Source organism: Falco rusticolus, chromosome 5, assembly GCF_015220075.1.
Source record: "Falco rusticolus isolate bFalRus1 chromosome 5, bFalRus1.pri, whole genome shotgun sequence".
Lineage (NCBI taxonomy): Eukaryota > Metazoa > Chordata > Aves > Falconiformes > Falconidae > Falco > Falco rusticolus.
Genome location: NC_051191.1, coordinates 83,610,265 through 83,635,727, shown reverse-complemented (window position 1 = coordinate 83,635,727; position 25,463 = coordinate 83,610,265). Strand labels below are relative to the sequence as shown.

Sequence of the window (25,463 nt, the reverse complement as noted above, 5' to 3'; positions counted from 1 at the left end):
TGAATTCCTGCTCAGGACCCCCAGAAGATTACCCGGGGGCTGCGTGCTCTCCTTTCCTGTTTGTGTAGGTTGCACCTCCAGCTGATGGCACAGAGGAGATTGCCACTGTCAAACTGACCATCACAGGCAAAGGGGTCAGTATTGAGGAGAAGAAAAAGGTCCTGATCTTCAAAGCCAGCAGTGGTACCTTCATCCAAACAGACAAGCCTGTCTATCAACCAGGGCAGACAGGTGAGAACTGCAAATGGGATCAGCCATGGCTAGGCTTTCTGCTGGGAACACCATATGGAAAGCCTGCAATTGCCTGAAATTCACGGTCAGGAAAGGCAGAAGGCTCTGAGAAAATGTCTCTTGTTGAGTGATGTTTTGAGGTGGCTGTTATGTCCAGGTTGTGGTGACTGTGAAGTTGCAGGAGGCAGTAGGTCATTGTCCGTGGTTTGTTTCATGTGGGAATGTCCGTATCAGTTATCACAAATGTGTATAGAATGGAGACAGGAGCTGGGGAAACAGGTAGAGTAGGGGTCTGTAGGGAAGAACTGAGATCTGATAAATGTGTTCCCTGATTTCCTCACCTTCAGTGAAATTTCGCATCGTGACTCTGGATGAGGAATTCGCTGCACTCAACGATTCGGTAAGCCAGCCCTGGGGGGGCTGTGGAAAAGCTGCCTTGTTCCATGCGTGGATCCTGCTTTCTTTCTGCCCTGCTCATCTGCCGAAGCTCCAACTTTTCCACATTTGTCCCTGGACCGGGCTTGATGGGTGTCCAGAGGAGAACAGTAACTCAAGTAAAGGCTGGTAACTCAGGAAGGTGGCGTACATGTCTCTTGGTCATTTGGGTAAAATGCTCACGCAAGAACAAGTATGGGACGTACCGATTGCTGATGTGGTGGTGTTATGTAGGGAGTGAATAGTTTGCAATCCAGATGTGTGGTAGGGAGGGGTGTTCTACATCTGGCTCCTGCGAGTTGGAACATGGGAAATTCTGATTAGGTATTAGGACAAACTTTTTCATTGTGATGGTAATCAGATGTTGAAACAGGTGCCCAGAGAAGGCATTTTCATCCTTGGAGATGTTAAAAACTCAACTGGAGAAGGCTATGAGCAATCTGCTCTAAGACATGCTTCAGTGGGGTGTTGGACTAGGTGACCTCCAGAGGTTCCTTCCAAACTATGTGATCCTATACCTCTGTGACACCCTTAAAACTGCAGCTGAGCCAGAGCCTAGGTTTGCTTGGACAGTGAGTTTTCCTGATGAAGGACTCTGCCAGGAGGTCAGTAGCAAGTGCTGGGTGACCTCCAGCTCTTTTCCTTTCCCTTGCGCCAGACCTTACTGTAAAGGACTCACCTAATATTTCTTCTTTTTGATGACATTTGTTTTACTTTATATTGTTGTCAGTGCTCTGAATTTCAAAATCCCGAGTTGCACATCCTTCAGAGAGGGCGTGTGCATCCAAAGTACCTTGTGTGTGCTGCTGGCATGTGTTCGTGTCTTCTAATGGTTTTTGCCTTTTCTTCCCCCAGATTTCCCTGTTTCTTCAGGTGAGTGATGCTGAAATCTAGGGTTGCAGAGATGTTGGTGGCAGCCATTTCACTGGGCTATTCATATGCAGTTCCTGGTAGATTTTACAGACCTCTGAGTGGAATTTGTAAAACTTCAAGGTTTCTTAAACTAACATACTCCTTACAGTTTCTCATTTATGTACTTACTTGAGTTTATGCTTCCAGTTACTTCAGTAGAAATTTGAGTTGTTTTAGACTTGCAGTATAGATTATATTGTATTATATATATATAATGTATATATAGAGAGAGTATAGACACGTCAGCTTAGAGCTTTACAACAGAATTTAGAACTGTGAAGGATCTTTCCTTGAGATTGGAATTTAGATAAGTGTTAGAAGGAGACTCAGATGCTGGGAGCAGAATCTGAGCGTTACATTGTCTTCAGAATTCTTGACCAGCATATACCAAACCTCATTCCTTAGCTATAGAAGCAGGTAGTCTGCAGCAGTGAAATCCCGAAGCTCGGTTCCTATGGGGTGTGGATCACTGAGCTGCTGAACAACTGTTTCTTCCTTCCTTGTGGGTGTAGGACCCGAAGAACAACCGGATAGAGCAGTGGCTGAATGTGGGCCCCCAAGATGGCATTGTAGATCTGTCTTTCAAGTTGAGCGATGAGCCTCTGCTGGGGACATACGTCATCAATATAACCAATGCAAAAGCGTATGGCACCTTCTCCGTTGAGGAGTATGGTATGAGCTTGTGGGAGACGTGTCTGAGCTGCAGAAGGGACTTGCACTCTTGAGCCAGGAAGCTGTGTGTTTATTCCATTATAACCACCCAAGGAGCAAATGAGAAAAGAAATAGCATCTGTCACAGAAAAGAGTGAGCTGAGGCTCAGGAGAGAGGGACCATGGTGGGACCTTGGGTCAGTGTGTGGGAGGAATGTTGTGCATGGCCTCAGACCTTTGCCACAACTGATTCCTGCAGATCTCAGTGTCAGACAAAACAAGGTCATTTAGGATGGGCTTTTCCAGGGAGTATGATGTCCAGTGCCATCCCACTTCTCTTTCCATCCCCAAATTAACCATGTTGGGAGGCTAGCCTTCTCTCAGTGCAAGTAGCTGTCAGAAGTGCAGGATCATGGGCATGTTTGGGTCTTCGTTCTAAAAGGAGCAATCAGCCAGGGTATACACACAAATGTGTTAAAGAAGGAAAAGCTTCCCTTTCCCCTTCTCACCACCTTCCCTCTCAATTTCCTGGCTCTTATTTCACTATAGTTTATCTTCATGTTGATTCTCTGGAAGGTTGTCCCTGGCATTTCCTGTAGTTCTCTGTTTTTTCCTTTCAGTGCTGCCAAAATTTGAAGTGAACTTTGAGGCACCAAATCAGATTTATGTGCTAGATAAAACCTTCCCACTCCGGGTATGTGGCAGGTGAGGATTCTGCTTTGAGGGATGGCCCTGTGTTAATTTCTGGCCAGATGAGTACAAGATGGCTAGGTAACCATGAGGAGCTCAGGGGAAATTTACAGTTTTCAGTTACTCCTTCAGTTATAGGAGTCCAGAATCTTCCATGGCAGCTGTTTGCACCCCGATGCAACACAAAACATTCCTATATCTGTCCTTCTGGTACTCTAATGCCCCCTTTCTAAGAACACTCCACAAGTCTACATGCAAAACCTGGGGGAACAACTTATCTTTTGACAAGAAGCTATTTGTGGGGCAGAACTTGGCAGCTGTTTGGTGTTCATCTCCCTGCAGCACAAACTCATGGGAAATGAAGGGAAACTTTTCCCGATAATGCTGTAGCAGAAACTAGAGAGGCAAAAAGGAATTGCCTCAGGTACAGTCCAAGGACGACACTAGGGTTAACAGCCTCCTGTAAAGGTGTTTTATTAATGGCCCATGCTTCTGCTTATAAGATAATGCATGCCTTCAGCATATCCTGGGGTTATGGATAAAGTGCAGAGCTGTGTGCTCAGTCAGCACCTACAACACTGTGGTTTCCCAGAATAGATTAGTTTGGCACTAATTGTATCACAGAGCCCTTGATCTCCATTGCTGCAGTGCCCCAGTCTGACCCTGTTACTGGGTCGGGGCTCCTGGGCCTGCTGTATGGCTGCCACTCTTGTTGTGCTGCGTTGTGAATATCCATGAGTAAGTGGCCTCTGGAGTTACGCGAAGCAAGCCCTGTGCTCTTTTGCTGTGTGTGACTGTCTTTTCCTTTCCCTGGTCCCCCAAACAGATACACCTATGGGAAAGGTGTCCAGGGGATGGTCCATGTGAGCCTCTGTCAGAAGGTAGCTCTGTTCCTGCCCAGTGCTTCCAAACCTGATCTCTGTCAGGAATTCAATAAGCAGGTAAGATGCTCAGCAGGAGCTGAGCCCTATTCGGGGACATTTGTGCTCAGCCCTGCAGTAAGGGAACGCTGCTGGAGGCTTTAGCTGAAATAATGATGATGTTACTCTGTGGATCTGGCTGCTTGGCCAGTGGTCTACTGGTGCTGCTTCTTAGTAGCTGTGCCTGGTGACTATGGCTGCGTGTGCATCATGTGCCCGCTCCACAACATGGACCGCTATGTCAAAAGGCAAGCTCCCTGAGAGCAGGGATTTTGGGCTGCTCTTTCTGCACCATTTGGGTAACCTCTAACTTAAGTGCCTTGCTCAGACCTTGTTTCCTTTCTCTGTACTTTCAGACAGATGAGACTGGTTGCTTCTTCACAAATGTGAGTCTTTCGTCCTTCAGTCGAGACTTTCGGTACTATCAGGACAGCATAGTTGCAGATGCCTTGCTGAGGGAGGATGGCACAGGTAACTGGAAACATCTCTGGTGGCTGGGAAAAGGCATGTGAAGACACTAATTTTGCCAAGAACACTAGAGACATTCAGGCTAGCATTCTGAGCTTTCTGAGCCCATTGGGTCCTGGCGTCTAACCTCACGGACACACACACTCTGAGTGCCTGCAGTCTAGGGTGGTAAAGCTTAGGGGCTTCTCTGAGGGCTAGAAGTAAGTGGGAGGAAGTCTAGATGCCCAGAGCCCTGGGCAGATCATCTCCTTGGAATGAAGTGTGTGTGCAGCTGAACATGTGCATCAGTGTTACCGGTGGGTCACTCTGCAGGGAAATGGCTGAGGGGTGCTTGGCTTCCTTGCTCCCTCCCTTATGTTTCTGTCTTGCTGCTTTCATTCAGAGACACACGCCAGTGCTTCCCACAAAGTACTCATCTCCAAGACTGGCGGGATGGCTTTGTTTGATGATGTGAATTCTTACTACCACGCTGGAGAGATGTACAGGGGGAAGGTAATTCCCAGTTACGGTCCTTTGGAGGGGAGAGTGTGAGCAATGCCTTCACAGCAACTGTTACCTAGCGTCTTTTCCAACCTCACCTCCAGCCAAGGGCTGGGGAGGGCATGACTGACTCCCAGAGATGAAACTCTTGAATTGTCAAAAGTGAGAATAGCACCCAAGACTGCCATTAGCCAAATAAGCCTTGAGTAGCAGCAGTTATGGGCATCCATATGCGGGGCGCAAATGCAAACGTCTGGAATTTCAGCAGCTGGGAGGCTGCCAGCAGTGAAGGGGTAGAGAGCGTGGGGGTAAATGAACGTGGTAGTGCAAGTGACAATAGGAGATGACCAGTAGCAGTGTTGATAATATTGTTAGTGACTGAAAGGGTGACCTTGCTGTCTTTGGAAATGCTGCTCCAGACTTGGAGAAGCAGGAGATTCTGTCTGTTGATTACTCTTCTGCATTTCTCTCGCTCACCACCATGTTCTTAGATTAAAGTCATTGACTACCAAGGCAAGGCACTGAAGCACAAAACAGTCCTCCTTGTAGTAAGGTGTGGTGAGCAGCAATTTAAGCAGAAGTACACCACTGGGGACGCTGGGACAGCTTCATTTAGCCTGAACACGACTGCTTGGAACAGCACCTCAGCCTCCCTGGAGGTAAGTGAGGAAGGGTCTGTTGTGTTGGCCGGGGTATGCATGCGTTTCAGAGCTATTTACTGCCCCACAGACATCTCCCTAGTTTCTTCCTGAAGGACAGTAATTCAAACGCAAAGCACCTCAGCATGTTCTGAATCTCAGCTCCCTCTGAGAGCTTATTCCCCAAATCCTGGTTGTTTTTCTCATGAGCTCTCCATACAGAGACCTGTGCTATGGTGTTGTTCAGACCTTATCTGAGCTTCTTACCAAGCTGCGGCTATGGTGATTTGCAGCTGACTCGCTTAACCAGAGAAATTAAACTACAGAAATTAACTGGTTTCTGTGTTTTGTTTTGTTTGGTGGTTTTTTTGTTTTGTTTTTTTTTTGTCTCACCAGGCAAGTGTCCTGCATCAAGATTTGGATATAGAGACTAGGACAGCTGATTTGAGTTACAAGCAAGCCTCTCATTTCATACGTCCATTCTACAGCACCAGCAGGAGTTTTCTCTCTATTGTCCGTGTGGCAGAAACAATGCCCTGCGGGAAAAAGCAAGCTGTCCAGGTGGACTTCAGAATTTATCAGGAGGACCTGGAACATGGGCCCAAGCGTGTCATTTTCTCCTACTTTGTGAGTTTCTAGGGAAGTGCTAGTGGGTGATAGCTCAGGGCACAAGACCAGCATCTCCTGCAGATTCAAGCCTGATATAGAATAGATTTGGCTCATCCCAGGACAGGTAGCTTATCCAGCTATCATGGGGCTGGATCCTGGAGCTGCAGTAATAGCAAGAAAGGCAGAACCTTTCTTCTGGGCTCCGCACGGATGCAGGGCAGGTATTGGCTTTGCCTGTCCTCCCCCAAGCCTCTTGATCCCCTGAGCTCTGCTGGCTGCCTGAGAGTGAGTGAAACTCGTGTTACTCCCCCTGCCTGACCCCATTTAATCTCCATTTTCAGGGTTACTTTGATCTGCGCAGTGATCTCAAAGACTATGTGAATGGCATTCCCTTTCCTTTCTGTATTCTTCCCTAGGTCACAGGGAAAAGAGGGCTAGTCCATGCAGGTCAGAAGACTGTTTGGGTTGGGCTGCCAAAATGTAAGTGCACTCCCCTGTTTCATGTCCAGCAAGCACTCAGTGGTCTCTGGCATCCCTTCTTATTTGGATATCTGGCATAAGCCTCTTTGCAATTCAGAGCTGGCTCACCACTTTTCTGTTGCATCAGAGCAATGTTCCTTTCCAGCTTTCATGTTTCCTTTTACCTCCTGCTTTGTACTGAGAGAACAATACTCAGTATTTCCCAGCCCATAGGCTCATCCTCTGTTGTCTTCATTTTCAAAGTCTCCTTTTGGTCCCTCTGCAAGTGGCATGAAACTATAGCCTTACCCTCTATCAAAACTCTCCTATTTTAATTTGCAATCGTGTCTACAAATAACCTGAGCAGTTGGGATGCCACCACTTATAATTTTGATGGGTGTTGACTCACTGTTGTTGATTTCTCCAGCTCTTTATTTAAAAACCTTTGTTGGTGTTGGGAGGCTTTGAAAAATAGCCGAGGCTCTTGTTCTTTGCGGAGCTAAGCTTGAACTCCAAAGAGCTGTTTTATCTCCTTGAGGGAATGAACAAAAACAGAAAATGTCTTTTGCTGGTCTTGAGTACCAGATCCAGAGATATGCTGGTTATTTCAGTGGTCTCCAGAAATCTCCTTGGTTCTGAGAGACTTGAGGAAAAGAATTAAACAGGCACATGCAGAATGGCAAAAGCTGATCAGAATCCATATTCACTACTGGATCTACTTTCTCTTCCTCCCTCTCTTCTCCATGTAGTGCTGAAAGACTTCTTCTCCATCCCTCTTACCTTCAGCTCCATCTATGCCCCAGCTCCAAGAATTGTTGTTTATGTTATCTTCCCTAATGGAAAAATCATCGCTGATTCTGCCACCTTCAGCGTCTCCATGTGTTTCAGAAATAAGGTGAGATGTGTGTCCGAGGCCGTGGCTAAATGTGTGACAGCCTGTGTGTCTGCTGCAGTGACAGAAGAGGCTGAGGAATATGCAGCATGTGTAGCTGTGCACGGCTGATACTGTGTGGGATGCTGTTACGTGAACGGCAGTATGTGAATGGTGAAGTGTGCTGTGGTGTGTGGAGCGAGGGTGTGCTGAGGTGGTGGGGGCTGCTGCGCTGCTTGGGAAAGGCAGAGAATTGCTGTGTCCGTCTCCATAGGCTTGTATAGCAACTGCAACCCAGTAGGATGACAGCCCAGCAGAGGTTATTAGTGCAATTCCCAGGATAGCTCAAGGCTGCTCTGCTGCATTAGCAGATGGATTTGTTAGTATGTGGTGTTGGGAAGACAGCTGAAAGTGGCCAATAGAAGAAACGGATTTTATGGGCCATCCAGAAAGGGCTGTGTGCTTGTGGTCCTTGTGACATCCGTGGGAATGTGCTTTCTTGGTGTGCACTCCAAAGGTAAACTTCTGAGGACTGGCATTATCCCTGCTCTACAGCTGTTTACCTGCCACAGACAGTCAGATTCAAGCACGAACAGGAGGTGCTTCAGATCAACCGCACAAAGAGCCCGGAGATAAGGACTAGGCTTATTTTTTATCTGGGGCTCCAAAAGGAGCAGAAAGACAGCAGTGTGAGGTGTGTGACAGCTGGCTGGTGTGCTGGGTTCTGACACAGGAGTGTCGGCAGTACTGTGAGCTGCGCACACTGATGGTCCCCCCTCTGCCATCTTTCCTGTTAGAACCTAAAAGTGATGATTTTTTAAATACTTTCTGGGGCGGGGTGTCTGTGTGTGTCCTGGGGAAGATTCCTCTGGTTTCCATCCAAGCCCAGTCCTTGGAAACTCTCTTCACGTAGGTCCCTTCCCTGCTGAGGGAGCGGTAGGGTGGCCAGCAGCAGCAGTGCCACCCAGATGTTGCCTGCATTCTGCCCATCCAGGTGGAGCTGAGCTTTTCAACGCCCGAGACTCTTCCCGGGTCAGAGGTTGGTGTACGCCTGCTGGCAGCTCCTGGGTCCATGTGTGCCGTCTGGGCTGTGGATCCCAGCGTCCCCTTGCCGAAGCCAGGAAAAGAGCTCAGCAGCTCCTTGGTGAGTGAGCCTTCTTCCCTTCCCTGGTGCTGACATGAAGAGGGAGGCAGGGATGCCACTGCATCTGTGCAAAGCTTATCTCCCAAGGAGCTCAAAGCACTGGGGATGTGCATTAAGAAGGAGGTTGAACGTCACTCAGTGCACCAGGGGTAAATCGGCTTCTGTATTTCTGTCTGGTGTTCAGTTCAGCAGGGTGTGCTGGCTCTATCCGAGGAGAGCCAGGGAAGAGTGACATGAGCCTGGGCTTTCTGGCATGCGTTCGTGCACGGTAGCCAGCAGCAATTCAAACAGGCCTTGGATTTGGCTGTATGACAGGAAGGGAATGCCAGGTTTTATTTGTGCTGATTTTTTTTTTTTCCCCTTGCTTTCTCAGATCTATGGGCTGTTCCCATCTGTTTATGACTCCAGGTATTCTCGCCAAGTGTCTGAAGATGATCATTCATGCGGGCTCCCAAATTCTGATGAGCCTGATGTGTTTACAGCATTCAGGGTAAAAATGTTGGTTTGGTGGGTTGGGATAATTCATGAACTGAGGGAACCCCTGACTTTACCTGACTTACCTTTATCTTAGGGATGCTGTTACACACAATACAAGGGAACAGGTCCAGTTTAGGCCCTTCTAACGTGACTAGAAATGTTGACCGAGAAGAAATTGTTGTGTGGTTACTGCACTTTGGTTGTGTGACACAGGGTGCCAGGGATTATTGGCTACTTTAATTGGATTTCAAATAGTTTGTTTAATCTCCATAGCATGAGCAATTGCATTCTGCAGGCTGAGAAGGCATAGTGCCTAAATGACCATGTGTTTGAAATAGAATAAATTTGACTGACTCGGACCAGATGAATTAGCTCAGAAGACCTTGTTTGCCCATTGCTGAGGATCTGAATAATTGTCTCTTAAAATGAAGCAAGAGAATACGTTGCCAGGCAAGAGGATAGCCAAGTCCCCACTGCATGAGGGGACAAAAAGCTCAGGGCAGAGAGGACATGACAAGCTTCTGGTGCATCAGTTCTTTCTTTTTCCTACAGGAAATGGGGTTGAAAATTATGTCCAACACCAATATCAGGAAACCTAGAGTGTGTCCAACCACTCCATCAACAACTATGCTGCAGGAAACAGGAATGTTTATTTCCAGGCCCATGTTGATGTTTGCCCAGCCCCACAGAGCATATAACAGTAAGCATTTGCCAGCTGTTTCTTCTTTGTACACGGGATGCTTGGTTTTTCATGTGAAAGCAGTCCTGGGTTTGAGCAAAGAGGGTACTTGCTGTAATTGCAAATGGAGAAGAGAGTTGTTTCTGGCCCTAAACCTGTTGTGCTAGTGTGAGACTGCCTGGGGCTCACAGCTTCTTGCTCCGAGATGTTAGTGGGCTCTCTGGATCCCAGGTCTCATCTCTAAGGTGAGGGAATGGTTGCCCTTCCCATGGGGCCTACAAATGCAAGTAAGGCCCAAAGCACCTCTGTCATTTGAAGTAAGGCAAAATATTTTAAAACTTGGGATAGCACCTTCTGTTCCAGTGCCATGCTTCCCAAGAACTGACTGGATGAGCTGCAGCCTGAGCTGGGCTGGAGCTCCTCTGCTCTAAACCAGGGCCTGAGGACTCTGTGATGACTGGGTCTTTGTTATTTCCAGCAGAGCACCTGACAACATCTACCTATCAGCCCACTATGTTTTCACCTGTTTCTTCAGCTGAAGAGAAAATACACAAGCATTTCCCCAAAACCTGGATGTGGGATTTGTATTCTGTGGGGTGAGTAAACTGAGCAGTGAGGGTCTAGCCTGGGTGGCTTAGTGTGACTGGGAGTGGCAGCGGGTGTAATCGATTTTAGATCATAAGCTGCTGAGGAAGACACCTAAGGATATATATGTCATAGGGCTCATACCTGTCAGGCTGTTTCTTATTGGAGCTGATACTGGAATCAAATGCATGTTCATCTACTAGATGATCATACAGAAGTATTGTCCATCCATGGGAGGCGGCTGGCATGGGAAGATAGGAAAGCAGGTGCAGTGCAGCAAACCAGCTTGGCTTACTGCTCCCACTTTGCTTGTGGTAGCCCTGTGGGCTGGCATTTCCCAAACTGTGCTCGCAGGGTGCGCAGGGGAACCTGACCTCCGCGGAAGTCCTTCACAGGACTGGGAGTTGTGTCCTGTGAGAGAGACTCAGTGAGTACACAGGGTCTGCTGAGGGAGCTTTTGGAGATTTTTCATCTCTGATTTTAAGAATTTCTTGTCTGGAGACTGGAGTCTGCACAGGCCAGATGCCCCCACATCTGCCCTCTCCCACCTCCGCTATCCCTCCAGCTACATCCATCTCTTCACCCCCTAGCAGCAGATAATCTCCTATGTGATTTGTCCACCAGCCTGATCTGAGCAACCAAAGATCTTTATGTTGTATGTGTTGCCTTCCTGTATGTGCCTGGCAAAAGTGCACGTCTCCCGTTATTGGAGTCAAATAATACCATTAGCTTTAGCTAGGGCTGTTTTTATGTCTGCTGTGGTAGCAGCCACAGAACAGCCTGCTGCTCTCAGGAGCTGTGATGTGAGCACGAGGCAGGACTCTGCCCTGTCTCCATGTCAGACTTTAAGGTGTCAGTGTCCCACAGGAAGGTGGATGGCTGGGTCTGTCTCTTCTGCTAAGTTCTACTGATGTTGAGCCAGTCCTGTTGCTCTTCTAGCATGTGGTTCTCCATCCCTCGGCCAAGAAAAATGAAACTGTTGATATGTGTAAACCATTTTCAGATGTGCAAAGGACAAGCGCTGTCTGAGAAAAGCACTGAGTGTGATTCATGGCATCTGGCAGCCATGTAACTTATTGTCAAAAATGTTCTGTTGATATAAGCATCTGAGGTGGGGGTCCCTACTTCTACAGGACCTACCTGCAACCCTGCAAGGGCTGCAAATTCAGCAGAGGTTAGGGGTTAGACTGTGGTTAGGGGATGGGGTGCGCACCAGGTGACCTGGTGCTGCATACAGCAAGATTCAGTTAAATGCTTCTGTTGCTCTCTACTCCTCCTCAGTACCAGTGGGAGCAAGAATGTCACTGTCACTGTGCCTGACACCATCACAGAATGGAAAGCAGGGATGTTCTGCACAGGACGAAATGGCTTTGGACTTGCTCCACCCTCCAGTCTGCTTGTTTTCAAGCCTTTTCTTGTGGAGCTTACATTGCCATCTTCTGTGATCCAGGGTGAGACCTTCATCTTGAAGGCCACCGTCTTCAACTACCTTCAGCGATGCATGAAGGTAGGTGAGCTTTGGTAGGCTCTGCAAGAAAAGCAAGGTGGGTAGGAGATGGCTGAGATCTATGGCCTGTGATGTTTATCTTGTACCCCCTGCCATCCCTGCTGCCCCTTCAGATCCAGGTGACCCTGGAGGAGTTTGCACACTTACAGCTGAAGCCATGCAAAGGCTGTGTCTACAGCAGCTGCTTATGTGCTGGTGAAGCAAAGACCTTTCAGTGGAGCGTCACAGCTGAACAACTGGGTGAGATGAACAGGGAAGCGGGGTGCTGGAACTGGGGAGGGATGGGACCAAAATGGGGATGTTTTGTAAAGAGCAGACATGGAGTGAGAAGTTGTTTGCCCTGTTAACCAGAGGGTACTCATTTGCATTCATTCTAAGGTCATGATTCCTTGCAAGTCTGTGCTAGGGGATACAGAACCTCGTAGGGCTCCAATCCAAGTTTTTGTCAGCAGGTGACTTCTATTATATTGACGGGAAGTGCCCCCCCAGATGTTTAATGCACCTAATAATGTGTGTTATTTTCAGGGCTCATGAACATCACCCTCCACACAGAGGCTGTGGCCTCCGAAGAGCTCTGTGGCAAAGAGTTACCATTTATCCCCAAACAAGGACAGAAAGACACGATTGTCAAACTCCTCCTAGTCCGGGTCAGACAAGCTGTTCTGTTACCTAGACCTAAAAGTGGGCTTTGTGCAATACCCAGATTTTGTGTGGGTTAATTTTGGGAGTTACCCCTTGCTACTCAAGGTTTGTAATTACAATCTCAGGGCCTGCGCTGGGCCCAGTGTGAGGGCTGGTGGATGGGGGAGGTAGAGGGGTATCCTTCATGCCACAGAAAACTTTAAATACGTACAGTCTTTTATGTCCTTGCTCCTAAGCTCTCTGCTGAATCTTACAGCTTCTCTTTCACAGACATCCAGAAGTTATGATATTCCGAAAAATGCATGCTGTTTTCTTATCTGAAATGAAAATGATTGACAGTAATTTAGATTTTTATGTGATAATGATATGACTCCAGCTGACTCTCCAGCCTGAACCAGGATTTTGTCTGTATCTATTTCTAATCCACTTGTAATCCTGTTTCTCTCCTGTGTGCTCAATATAATGCTATTTTATGTGCTCCAACAGCCAGAGGGAGTGTTGGTGGAAAAGGCTCACAGCTCCATCCTGTGTCCCCAAAAAGGTAGAAAGATTTTCTCCCTTCACTCTGTTCATCCCTACCTTCCTGCCTAACCACCTTTCCATGGGTCTTTCCACTTGTTTAAATATTTTCTGTCACCACCAAGCTACAGAAGCATACTGTAATGGTGGTGCCACCTGGGTAACTTCCCCTGGGTAACGATGTGTGGGAGGGTCCCGTCTTTTACCATCAACATCCCTGACACTGATGTGGCAGCTTGAGGCCGTTTTTCACCTGTGGTAATAAAACCAGACTGCTGAACATGGTGAGGCTGGAGGACATGACTTGGGATTGCTGTTCCTGTCTTGAATTTTATGGTGTCTGACAGGGCCATTAGCAGATTTTGAGAGCATGAGGTGCATTGAGAAGACATGCCTGCAACTGAAATCTGGAACAGGATGGAGTAACTTATGTAGAGAAAAGCAGGTGGCTTTGATCACAGAGGCTTTCCAGGAGAAAATCCTCAACCTCTTTAGAAGGAAGGCTGTTAGGATAGTGCAGTCACCATGAGGTAGACGGAGGAAGTTGAGGGTGGAATGGGACAGGGTTTTTGAGATGATCTCTGTGATAGGGAAATGGGATGTTAGCACAGAACAGTCTTGAAACAGTTTCTGGGGATTTTGAAGGCTGTTATCATCAGAATTTTTTCCTTTTTGTCCTCTCCACACACCTTACCCCACTGCTATCAGAGAATCCAGTGCAGGAGTCTGTGTCCCTGATGTTGCCTCTAAATGTGGTTGAAGGTTCAGTCAGAGCCACCATCTCAGTCACCGGTAAGGAATTAAGCTATAATATCTTTGCAAATCCCATATCTCTGAGTTTAGCCCTAGGAAAGCCCAAACCCAGACACCCCCCCCCACCCTTTCTGAGGTTTCCAAGGCTCCACTGACTTGTTCCTCCCATATGTGTAGCTCCGTTTCCTGATCCTTGATAATCTAAAACACTCACCAAGGGAGAGTTTCTATTTATGGGTTTCCCCTGCCAGGATGGCGATGTGTACAGTCCGTATGGACAGAGGTGCCCCCAAACCACTGTGCTGTGGCTATCTTGCCTGGTGCGCTGCTGGGAACAGGTCATGGGTGGGAGGAGATGAATCCCCAAGCTTCCTGCCCAGGAGGTGGTCAGGGCACCTATGCTCTGTTTCAGGTGACCTCATGGGGACGGCACTGCAGAACCTGGACCGTCTGGTGCAGATACCCCACGGCTGTGGGGAGCAGAACATGGTGCTGTTTGCCCCCATTGTCTATGTGCTGCAGTACCTGGAGAAGACAAAGCAGCTGTCCCCTGAGATCAAGGAGAGGGCGACAGGGTTCCTGCGCAATGGCAAGTACAACAGACCCACCTTGCTCCTCTGCTTTCCCCTGTGTCCAGCCTAACAGTCCTAGGTGCCAGCTCCCCTTCCACCCCGAGCACTCAACCATCCCATTCCCTTCACGCTGATTTTATTGCAGGTATCATTCTGAGCACTAACGTCCTATTCTGCTTCCCAGGGTACCAGATACAGCTGCAGTACCAGCACCCCGATGGTTCCTACAGTGAATTTGGTACCAAGGATGAGTACGGTAATACTTGGTAAGCCTTGGGCTCGCTGTCTGCCTGCTGCCTGACAGCCTGGAGGTGGGCAGCTTTCTGCTTCCAGCATTGAATCCTTTCTGTGCTATTGGACCCAAAGTGTTCCAGATGCTTTGTGGGCTAGGGCACCTCAGGGGTATGCAACTGTCCTTGGACCAGCAAATTAGGAATAGCACAACAACAGGTGAGGAGAGACCTACCAGTTTCAAACTCCTACTTTTTTTCTTTTTCCTCTACTTCTGCTTAGATTGATTCTTTCCACTCATTCTTCCCTCTCTCTCATTCACTCCATCTCTTTCTGCTTCTCTCTTCCCAAAGTCATGCCTCTTTTTCTGTTCTCTTTCCAACCAGGCTGACTGCATTTGTGGTTAAATGCTTTGTCCAAGCCAAGCCATACATTTTCCTGGACAACAGGACTATCCAAGCTGCTCTTACCTGGCTGGAGTTCCACCAGCTTCCCAATGGTTGCTTCAGAAATGTGGGCCAACTTTTCCACACAGCCATGAAGGTAGGAGCCAAAGCACCTTGAAGGGCAGCTCAAAGCAGTTATTGCCAAGTATACTGGTACTTGATTAAGTTACTTTTTTTGTGGTGTTCTGCTTTCTTGTGTGGGAGCAAGCCAGATAGGTGGGACCATTGCTGAAAAGTTTCAAGTTTTATTCATTCCTGTTCTTACTCTCCAGGATTATCTTTTCCAGCTTTTTGGATGTTTATGCTTTTTGTAGGGAGGTGTGGATGGGGAAGTCCCCTTGGCTGCCTACATTACTGCTGCGTACTTGGAGGCAGGAGAGACACCACAGGTAAATAATGGGATTCTTTGCCATGCTCTTGCCTTAAGATCTGAATCCTGAAGAGCTTAGTGGTGTCACTGAGGCAGGCAACAGAAGGCACCATGGAGAGGCTCATGGACAAAATAATAGAGTGTGGGAGGAGGAACTTACCACTTCTCGGGGAAAAACCTCAGCTATGTCAGGAGGAGGACATCACTGGCAGGGGAGAAGGTGAGGTTAGCTTACTGGGAGCCATTGGAGTCCATGGTTAGATACTGCGCCCATTTCCCAGGCTTTGGCTGCTCATTCCTGCTGCCTTCATCCTCTTGTTCCCTTGCTACCACTACACAGCTGTGAGCTAATGGTGAATTGTTAATGAGGAGAGGTGGGGATAGCTGCTCCCACAGTCAAGTAAACAGACATAATGATGTTTTTAGTATGTTTTAGCTTCACAAAAACTGGAGGTCTGGGAAAGGAGTGCTGTAGGGCAGCTGGAATTGCACACCTAAGTAATAACAGTAAGAGGGAACCCTTACAAGTGCTACAGATCACGACTAATTACTAGACTCTCTGGTACTGGAAAGTAAAAAAATGTAATCAACTTGATGAAGAAATGCTATTATTATAGACTTTGAGAAGCGAAGCTCTCTGGAAATAAGCAAAAGAGCAGTGCTTTTTGTTGCAACTGAAAGCAGTGGGCTTGGGGACAAAAAAGGGAGACAGATGGAAATTTACCTTTTTTTTGGCAACAGATGCCCTTCAGGTCACCTTTTTTCACCATAAGGACAATTAAGTGTTGGAACAGGATGCCTAGAGAGGTTTAGTTGTCTCCATCATTGGAATTTTTCAGGACCTGACTAGAAAAATCCCTGAGCAACCTGGTCTGATCTCATAGCTAACCCTGCTTTGAACAGGGGGTTGGATTAGAGACCTTCTGAGGTCCCTCCGAATCTGAATTCTTCCGTCATTTGGTAACTCTGTGAACTGTCTGAGTTTTGTAGACTTAGGTGAAGAAGGCTTTTCATGAAACTGAATGACAAATACCTGACACATGCTGTGCTCTGCAGCAGAATGAAACAAAAGGACAAGGACCTTCATCCTGGTAGAAGATTTAGTTTGTCGTAAGTCTTAAGAACCAGCTTTGTCACTTGGGAAGGAAAGCAAAGAGTTACTGAGAAGAGACCAGACTGTGCTCCAAATCCATGAGTAAAATCCTGAGAGGGAGACGAACAGTACCTCAGAGCAATTTGCGTGATGAGCTAGTGGAAGCCATTCTGTCCAGAATGAAGCCACGTAGAGTGGCTTAGTGCTCTGACAGTGGTGATAGAAAATCTAGGCTACCACAAGGTAGGAGACCCCATGGAACTCCTCATGCTCCAGAGAAGATGGCAACAGTATTGTTAGCTCAGAAGATTGTCCAAGGAGTGAGGGATGCTTTGCTGTAGCAGGAAACTTGATGTCAATGTAACCAGATTACTCAATTGCACATACACGCATAAGCTATTGGTTTTAGATAAAATGATCATGATGATGAATAGGTAAATGTAAAAGTCTCAGTGAGTTATCCTGGCCCCAATGAAAGAATTTGGTAAGTAGGTCTGTGGGTAGGTGAAGTGGGAAACACAGAGCTTGCCATAGCACCCAGGAAAAGTGTCCTTGAGTGGGTTATAAATACTTCTACAAAGAATACATGCTCACTAGAGGTCAAAATTCTGAGAAGGGATTTGAGGATGTCCTGCAAGGGCTAGTGCACTCAAGATTATTTGGAACAGATCCTAGTTTCCCTTAGAAGCATTGCTAAAAGGCTCATGAAAGTCATTAGGGAGTAAAAGGCAGGGAGAAGGTTGGAGATATTTTACACTGTTCTGAATGAATGAATATTAAAGCATGGTTTGCATCACAAAAAATCTAGACAAACAGCCCTCTACCCCCGCTCTGTGTTGGAAATTGATCTCTTGGAACAAAACAGATTGTTTATGTTGACTGGAGAAACAAATGCATGTTGTAGAGGAGCAGTTTCTTAGCTGCTCCCATGGAAGCTCAATGTTTCTGTACAGTATGCACTTAGGCCTGCTATTGTCAACACCAGGATGAGCACAGTGAGTGTGAAAAAAACTTCCAGTAGAGTGGCACTCTCAGTTCTTGTGTTAGCTTCACCAGAAGACACCGGAGGTGCCAAATGGGTTGTAATACATGTCAGACTGTTCCTAGACAAGGTATTAAGATGTATGGTAACAGTCAACACCTCACTGGTGGCACAAGTGTTTTCACTTTAAGTTTGGGCGTTGTACAAACACTACTGCTATTACTTCCATTTTAACTGGGAGAGTGAGACACTTAAGAAGGAAAAGGAATAATAAAGGAGCCTTTGAATGGATTCATGAACTTGCTGTAATCCCTACTTAGCTCTATTCAATTACAGAATAGAAAGGTTACTGTGGTGCTTGCAGTTATTACATTTAAGAGCAGCAAACAGAAAAGTAGGACTTACTGATGATGGATGCTTAGCTTAGGGCTTCTGTTGGGTTTTAGCAAGAGACAGCAACCAAGAAAGCAGCAACTGGATCCTGGGACCTTTGGGTACTCCATGAGTAGGTACTATGGGCATTTCTGAGAACTGGTGGCTGCATCCAGCAATACTACTCCACCGTCTAGAGAGCACAAAGATGATACAGACATTACCTTTCTCTTTATTAGAAGGGAAGGAGGTGAGGAGCATGTCACATGTCAGAATCGATCTTAAATGTTGCCCTTGTGTGATCCTTACTGTACTTAACCAAGAGGCCACTGGAAGAGGGGAACCCACAGAGTGCTGTAGGGGTGTGCATATGGGACAGGCAACCACGATGAGCCTCTGGCTCGTGTTTGGAATAGCATAGCTGAATGCTAGAACACAGTGCTGCTGAGACCACTGGGTTTGCTGCCTCCTGCCAACAGCAGTGCTGGTGTTCCAGGGGAAACTGGAAATCCCAGTGACCTTGTTAAGGCACTGTAGAGGTGAATTGAACAGAGTAATCTTTGTCGGCAGGCTGCCTGAAAGCATTTGCAATTGCGCGTTTCTGCTCTTGCTGTGCTTGGACTTGGAAAGTAAGATGTGTGGTGATGTTCCAGCAGTAAGGGTGTTCATTTTGTTGAGAGAGCACTGCTGGAACCCGTGACCAGCTCGGGGTGCGTGGAGCCTCTCAAGCACCTCGCACCAAGGGCTGGAGACCCTGCTTACTGGCACTGCACTGACACAAAGAGAAGAGTGCAGGCTCGAGCACAGACACCTGGGTGAATGTATGGGGTCCTTTCTGTGCCAGCATATGCTAATGCATCTTTCTTGCTTGTGTCTCAGTGTTTGCCTGCCTCACGTGTGCATGTCCGTGACCAACACCCGTGTTACTCTTCTCTGTAGAGCACAGTGGTGCGCAAGGCTCTGGGCTGCATCGCACCTGCCCTTCCCAAAGCTGCCAGCTCTTACACCCAGGCCCTGCTGGCCTACACCTTCGCCCTGGCTAAGGACTCTCAACGCACACAAGAGCTACTTGATATGCTTGATCGAAAGGCAATCAGAGCAGGTATGAGAGCCTCAGTGCCAGGTGAACATCAGAGAAGGGATGAGTGATCTTTCTGAGCCCTTGCTAACATGCAACCTGGAAGGACCACAGCCTTGCCCTCCAGGTCCTTCACCAAAGAGAGCTGTTAGACAGCCAGCCTATGAACTCAAGGTGTGTGCTGGCAATGCTGTGGTGTAGGTGCTGATTTCCTTCAAATCTTTCTCCCTTTTCTGGTACCCAGAGTGGAGGCTGGGCTCTGAGAGAAGTGGGATTTCTTATGCAGGACTGCCAAGCGCCAGAGAGGGAAGCAAGCTGGCGAGCTGCCCTGCTTCATATTAGTCCCTGAGCCCCAGGACTGGCTCTAGTGGGTAGGTAGCTAGTAGTAGTTTTAGTAGTAGGTGGTCAGTAGACCTGGCAAGCAGGACAATGGAGAAACTGGATGTCTGGGAGGTAATGTGTATGCAGGTTATTGGTGTGTTAGTTTTTGTATTTCACCTTCGTGTGTAATGTGGAGCGTTGGATATTGCAAAATACATGGTATTGCAGTTGACTCAGTGATGTGATGACCAAGCCAAGAGGTATTTACTCATAGTCTTTGCAGGCACTGTGCCTCCTAGGCCTCAGGATTTTTTTCCTGAAATCCCTCAATGTTATCTACTCCCTTCCTTTCCCAGATGGACAGATCCACTGGAGTCAGACCTCATCCCAGTCCAGACCTAACACAAGCCCTTGGTCACAGCCATTGTCTGTAGATGTGGAGTTGACCGCCTACATCCTCCTGGCCCTGCTCTCCAAGCCAAATGTCACAGGGTCTGATCTCGTCACAGCCTCTGGCATTGTGGCCTGGCTCACCAGGCAGCAGAATGCCTATGGAGGGTTTGCCTCAACACAGGTAACGCATGGCCAGGGAAGGGGATCTTGATTGAGAAAGAACCTCTGCACAATATACAAGCACAAACACTTTGAGGAGAGGAGCCCTTGTATATAGAGGTCCTCAGGACAGTGATTTCAAGCATCTTTGGGTCTCAGAGATGCAAATGTGAATGTTTCTTGCTTTTCAGGACACAGTAGTTGCCTTGCAGGCCTTGGCTAAGTATGCAGCGCTGACGTACGGCACGGAAGGGGTGGCAGAAGTGAGGGTGAGATCCCAGAGAGGCTTTAGGAAGAAGTTTCAAATCTCCTACCAGAACCGGCTGTTGGTGCAGGAAGCAGCACTGACAGAAGTCCCGGGCAAGTTCTCGGTGCAGGTCCATGGCAGCTGTTGTGTCTTTACCCGGGTAGGTTCCCACAGACCCTGCTGTGACAACCCTGTGCTCGTTATCTTATCAAAACCAAAACTCTCCGTTGCAGCTCTGTGCAAGGAAATGTGCATTGACTGTGCTTTAATCCCAGCCTGCTGCCAATGCAATAAACCTGCGTGCTGGAGGGCACTGGGAGACAGAACGTGTCCAAATGTGAGGACAGTGGTGCTTCCACAGCTCTCAGAGTACTGGAGGGTGGAATGTTGTATCCTGGTCCCAGTGCTGTGTGCCTGTCTTGCACAGTCTCAAGGGGAAGGGTGAGGAGAAGGAGCCCCAGCTGGAAGGATCACGGACAGTTTCCAATCTGACTGACCTTTGTTTCGGGCACTGGGATAAGTGCACTCACTGCATATGGTTTACCCAGTTACTGTTTGGGGTCCCTATCTTGAGGATTAGAGTAGCCAGTGAAAGAAAGGTATGACAGGTGATATTGAACTAATTATCAGTGCCTTATTCTGTCTTTTTGTCTCTCCCTGCAGATGGTTCTGAGGTACAACACGCCCTCCCCACAGGTCTCCACATCCTTTGCCTTGCGAGTGAAAACGGAGCCAGTCAATTGCACTGAGGATGACACACACTCTGTCACTGTCTACGTCAACGTCAGGTGAGTCTAAAGACATTGCCCTACTTGGGAAGGAAAGCCAGACATGGCTGGGAGCTGAGGGGTGCTTCTTGGCTGCAATGCAGGCATCAGGTAGTTTCAGCAGACGGTCCAGATAGAAGATGGAGAAGGAAAGATAAAAGCATCTCTGGGGATGGGGAAATGCTTCCGAGGGCTTTGGTTCTTGTTAGGGAGAGGAATGCAAGTAGTTACCTCAGGCTGGGGATGCTCAGAGCAGTGCAGCCATCTTCTGCCGACGTGAGGGAGCAGTGATGGCCTTGGCCGTGGTCCTGGCTGGACTGCCTGGCTCAGGGTCCTGCACACAAGGTGTGGTGCTGGAGGGAAGGGAAAACTGGGAGAGACTCTCTTTTTGATCTTCTCCCCCAGGTACACTGGGAAGAGATCCACTTCCAACATGGTGATCGTGGAGGTGTCCCTGCTGTCTGGATTTGTCCTGGCTCCAGGATCTGGGATGTCTGTAAGAAGCCTGGAATCAGGATGGTGATGTGGTGTCACTGGGAGCGCCCATGCCCAAGGAGAGGGGGAGGTTGCATAGGGAGGTGTTGTCTGTCTCTCTGTAGAGCAATTTCACCATCCCTTCCCGTCTGCCACACAACAAGCATGAGCACATACTGTTGGTGCTCTCTTTGTGCCTTGAGGATGGTGATCCTTCTGGCCCAATTTGCTCGGCACATCCTCGACAACTAAGTGTCCTGGGTTCCTGTCCTTGGGTTTTGCAGGAGCTGAGTGGCCCTGCAGGGAAATCAGCCTGAAGGGCTAAGAGCCCAAATTAAACTTGGAAGTGAGTGAAATGAGAACTTGCCCACTCAGGATAAACCTTGTTGGGCTGTCTCACACTTACTTTTCAAAAGACCCAGCTAAATTGCTTCCTCTGCTCTCCTGTCCTAGCTGCAGCAGCACTGGCAGTCTGTGAAAAGAACTGAGAAAACACAAGGAGGTGTTGTCATCTACTTGGACAAGGTATGTGTGTGCTACTAGAGAAGCTGCAGGAGTGGAGGGCAGTGGCACAGTTGTGTGGAGAATCCAGGACTGGGCTATCAGAGAAGGATATCCAGGATTCATTTTCAAGTCCTGCCTTTGTTGTTATTGCCTATCAGTAGGATCAAATTTAGGTGAGGAGTAAAAAGAACAGCTTGCATGTGAACTGTCATTCGCTCTTCCCCAGCTGAGCCATAAGTCTGAGACGTATGTCCTGCATCTGGAGCAGGAGATTGGGGTGACCAACCTGAAGCCAGGCCACATCAGGGTCTATGACTACTACCATCCAGGTCAGTGTGGAACCATGGGGTGCCAGGGCTGTCTGGGTGTTTGCACTTGGCTTTGTACAAAGATAACTTAGATCTCTCCTGTCCTGTTGCAGAGGAGCAGGCCCTGGCTGATTATAGCATCTTCTGCATCTGAGCTGGGTGTGATGTTCCTCAGCTCCTGTACAGACCTGGACGTATTGTGATGTTTCCTCTGCAACCCAGCCACCTCTCTGTCCCATAGGAGCCCTGTGTGTCTCTGTGCCCTTCATCTAGGACTCTATCTGGGACTCCCTAGGTCTCCAGGAACTTTAATCTCTGCCCTCTGTTTTCTGAACTTCGTAATGTAGTCTTTGCTGGATTGTCCTGTAGGGAGAACATGAAGTGATTAACATGTGTCTCTGGTGTGAAGGACTAGTTGTGTGGCTTTTCTGGGACTCTCTGCCGGGCTGTCTGGGCTGGTATAGTGCATGGGTCTGTCTGCTGGCAGAGTGGCTGTGCTTATAGATGGTTTGTGCCGTTCAAGAAGAACTTTAAAGCAGAATTCATGGTACTAGTTTCAGCTTACTCTGGCTATGGAGAGTCCCTCATTCTGGGGAGACTGAGGTAAAAAACAAGGCATGAGATCAAACCAGAGAAACATTTTCCTTTAGAGTCCTTAGTGAGAGCCTGGGCTTCCTAACTTAGCATCCCAGAGTTCATAATTTGGGTCATATTATTTGTTCTCTGGGTTACTTGCTCTTCTGCTTTCATTTCTCCAAGGTCTGCTCCCTTACTGTCCACTGTTTCAGCCCCCAGGGGTGCCACTAGTGCGAGATGCCCTAGGACAACAGGGCTGCTGCATTATTGTTTCTGCTATGATGGGGCATGCATCACCTGGGAAGTCATATCTCAGTGGGCTTGGAATATGGGCACTGGGACAGATCTCAAGTTGAATTTCAGGACTAACTCCAGCCCAAGACAGTGCTGCTCATCCTGACAGCCATTTCCTGGTGAATTCTTTGGGGTGTCTGATTGATTCTGATCGTCTTAATCCAGGGATTTTCTTGTTTGTAAAAAGAATGAAAATAAAATCACAAAGCTGGATACTGCAGTCTGTGTCTGGACTCTGTGATAGAGGACTACCTTGGAGGAGAGCAGAAGCAAGCTCTTAGAGTGTATCTGAACCATGTACCTGGCGTTCATTACTTCCAGGACTGGATTCCCCTCCAGCAGCATTGTGCAGCCATCAGTATGGGGTGAGGACTCCTAGCCCTGCATGAGACTGATCCCACTGAGCATCACCTACTGCACACAGATGTACCTGAGCAATAAAGTCTTGGATGATTCTGCACTTTACATGGATGTAAAGTAAACCTACCCTGCTGTGTATCTCACAGATTAGCTTCTGTCCTCCTAGCATAGAAAGAGGGAGGGGAGTAATTTTAATTTCTGCACTTCCTATGAAGCTGGATCTTGCACAAGACAATTCAAACATGAGTTGTCAGCCGTGAATGGTGCCCCAGGGTTGAACCCACCCCCCTAAGGAGCTACTGTAGAGTGAACAGGTTCTTTGTTACATGACAAGGAGATGCAAGGACAATTCAACAACCAAAGTGTATGTGAAAATTAAACATCTATTGCTGCTTTTTAATATCAAACCTCATGATTTAAGGAACTCCAGCTCGTGATCTGGGAATCTTCAAGCTTGGCACTGCTGTGTCCCTGTATAGACAGGTAGGTCTGCCCAGCCCTTGCTAGAGCTGGCTGTGAGAGTGTGATGGCTAAGCACAAAGTCAGGCTTAGGAGTAGGTGGTCTAGGAGGGTGGTGAGGTCTGAGGGTCTGGATTTGGCTACAGCTCTGAGAGTTCTACAAACCAGGCCCTGCAACAAGGCTGGGATTTGTGGTGGTTGAAGGGAAGCGATTTGGAAAATGTGTTTAAATCTCAACTTTGAAGCTCCAGAGCAACCCTGAAGTCTCAGCACTCCCCTCTGTGAGGCAAAGACACAAGCATTGCAAGTTCTTTTGGTGAAGAGCAAACACCGAGGAGACCTGCCAGCAAGGCAGGCTCCTGAGAGCCTGTTCCGTGCTTTGTGTGCAGGTTAACAGGACCAGAGTGAATGCATAAATCCAGCACAGCATTTGGGTGTTACCAGTGCCCTGTGCAGTGCCAGAAGTGGCTGCGCTGAGGTTGGCTTTATTCCAGGTGTCACTTTCTTCCTCCTCCTGCACCTTTGTTTAAACAGGTGCTTTTTCCTTCTCTTTATTCCATTTCCTCAGCAGTCCGTGAGCAATGCAGAGCCCAACTCTCCGAAACAGGATTTTTGCCAGAGTACTACTTTTTTTGAAACCTTTTAAAACCAACTTTGCAGATACTGCAGCTTTCTTTGCAGATGTCTCCTCTCCCTCTTGCCTTTACTTCTGGCAATGTCTGTCCTTGCTGATACCAAAAAGCAGAGCTGATAGTGGTACCTAGAGAGCACCATTGCCTAGAGCTTGAGTTCTTGCAGGGAGGGAGGGACCTCACTTATCGCTGCCAATGCTATCATGCTCTTATCATCTGTTTGGCAGCGCTTAGCAAAGCACAAGCAACAGATCTGATAAATGTCCCTGGAATAGGGGTTTACTGGGAAAGCAACTGCTGTAGTGGTCATACACACCCCTATGTATTCTACCTACTCCTTACTGACCCCAGGAGGAGTAGCTCGTGCATGAGGCTGTTATTGCAGGAGGAGTTCACACACAAAACCCCCTCACTTGTATGCACGTGTACACACACTCTGTGTAAAAATTTGCACATAGTGATATTTTGGACTCTATATCCATTGCAATTTATATCCCTGCTTTCTTAATATCTCTTCTGGGTCCTTCAAAATGTTTTTTCTTGGACTTCAGCTGTGGTGGCTGGCTATTAGAAAGCATTTGGAGGGAGGTGGCTGCTTTCCAGAATTTAAAGAGACTCTTGTACAAAACACATTGATTTCTCTGTGGCCTAAATTTCTCCCTCTCTGCTTGGAGGAGGTGGTGTCAAACATCACACTCATCTGTTTATTCTTCATGAAACTGGGGGTTTGTGGTGATTCCACCCGGAGTCTTGACGCTGTGCTTGCTTCCAGCTATCTTGTGATCAGCTCCACTGCTTGAGCACCAGGGACTGCCTGCCTCCAGGGACACAAATCCAGCCTTCGCTCCTTGGTTGCCCCTTGCCCGTCTCTGGCCCAAGTGGTGAGTGGGTCTGTGCGCTGGGGAGGGATCTCAGCACAAGACAGCAGCCAGGTACCATGTGCCCTGCCACACGTTCCAGTGGGTGCAGAGCCCTGTTAAGATGTGCCTGCTTCCTGAGTGCCTCCCGGCCACCAGCAGCTGGTCACCGTGCCGGTAATGGGAGATGGAGATGGGGCTAAGTCAGATGAACCGTGTACACCAAACCTGCGACTTTGTTTTTTGCTGCTCCAACATTTATTTCATTCTGCTTCATTGTCTGGGAGTTGGACTGGCT

The 25,463-nt window shown here is 48.0% G+C and overlaps 1 protein-coding gene across 1 annotated transcript in view; it reads left to right on the top strand.

Annotated features, from left to right (window-relative positions):
- Positions 1-23,013, top strand: part of LOC119148984 (alpha-2-macroglobulin-like protein 1) — a 30,996-nt gene extending 7,983 nt beyond the window's left edge. Inside the window, 33 exon segments of the mRNA XM_037389790.1 lie at positions 69-231; positions 579-631; positions 1,522-1,539; positions 2,091-2,250; positions 2,850-2,934; positions 3,746-3,860; positions 4,196-4,310; positions 4,690-4,799; positions 5,279-5,446; positions 5,822-6,052; positions 6,451-6,514; positions 7,243-7,388; positions 8,359-8,508; positions 8,882-8,998; positions 9,538-9,685; positions 10,143-10,260; positions 11,531-11,756; positions 11,870-11,996; positions 12,282-12,403; positions 12,885-12,939; positions 13,626-13,709; positions 14,083-14,259; positions 14,427-14,508; positions 14,860-15,016; positions 15,234-15,308; positions 18,676-18,838; positions 19,492-19,709; positions 19,879-20,094; positions 20,598-20,722; positions 21,107-21,197; positions 21,629-21,700; positions 21,906-22,008; positions 22,101-23,013. Coding sequence (XP_037245687.1) covers positions 69-231; positions 579-631; positions 1,522-1,539; positions 2,091-2,250; positions 2,850-2,934; positions 3,746-3,860; positions 4,196-4,310; positions 4,690-4,799; positions 5,279-5,446; positions 5,822-6,052; positions 6,451-6,514; positions 7,243-7,388; positions 8,359-8,508; positions 8,882-8,998; positions 9,538-9,685; positions 10,143-10,260; positions 11,531-11,756; positions 11,870-11,996; positions 12,282-12,403; positions 12,885-12,939; positions 13,626-13,709; positions 14,083-14,259; positions 14,427-14,508; positions 14,860-15,016; positions 15,234-15,308; positions 18,676-18,838; positions 19,492-19,709; positions 19,879-20,094; positions 20,598-20,722; positions 21,107-21,197; positions 21,629-21,700; positions 21,906-22,008; positions 22,101-22,141 — 4,095 coding nt within the window. The 3' untranslated portion in view covers positions 22,142-23,013.
- The last annotated feature ends 2,450 nt before the right edge of the window (positions 23,014-25,463 follow it).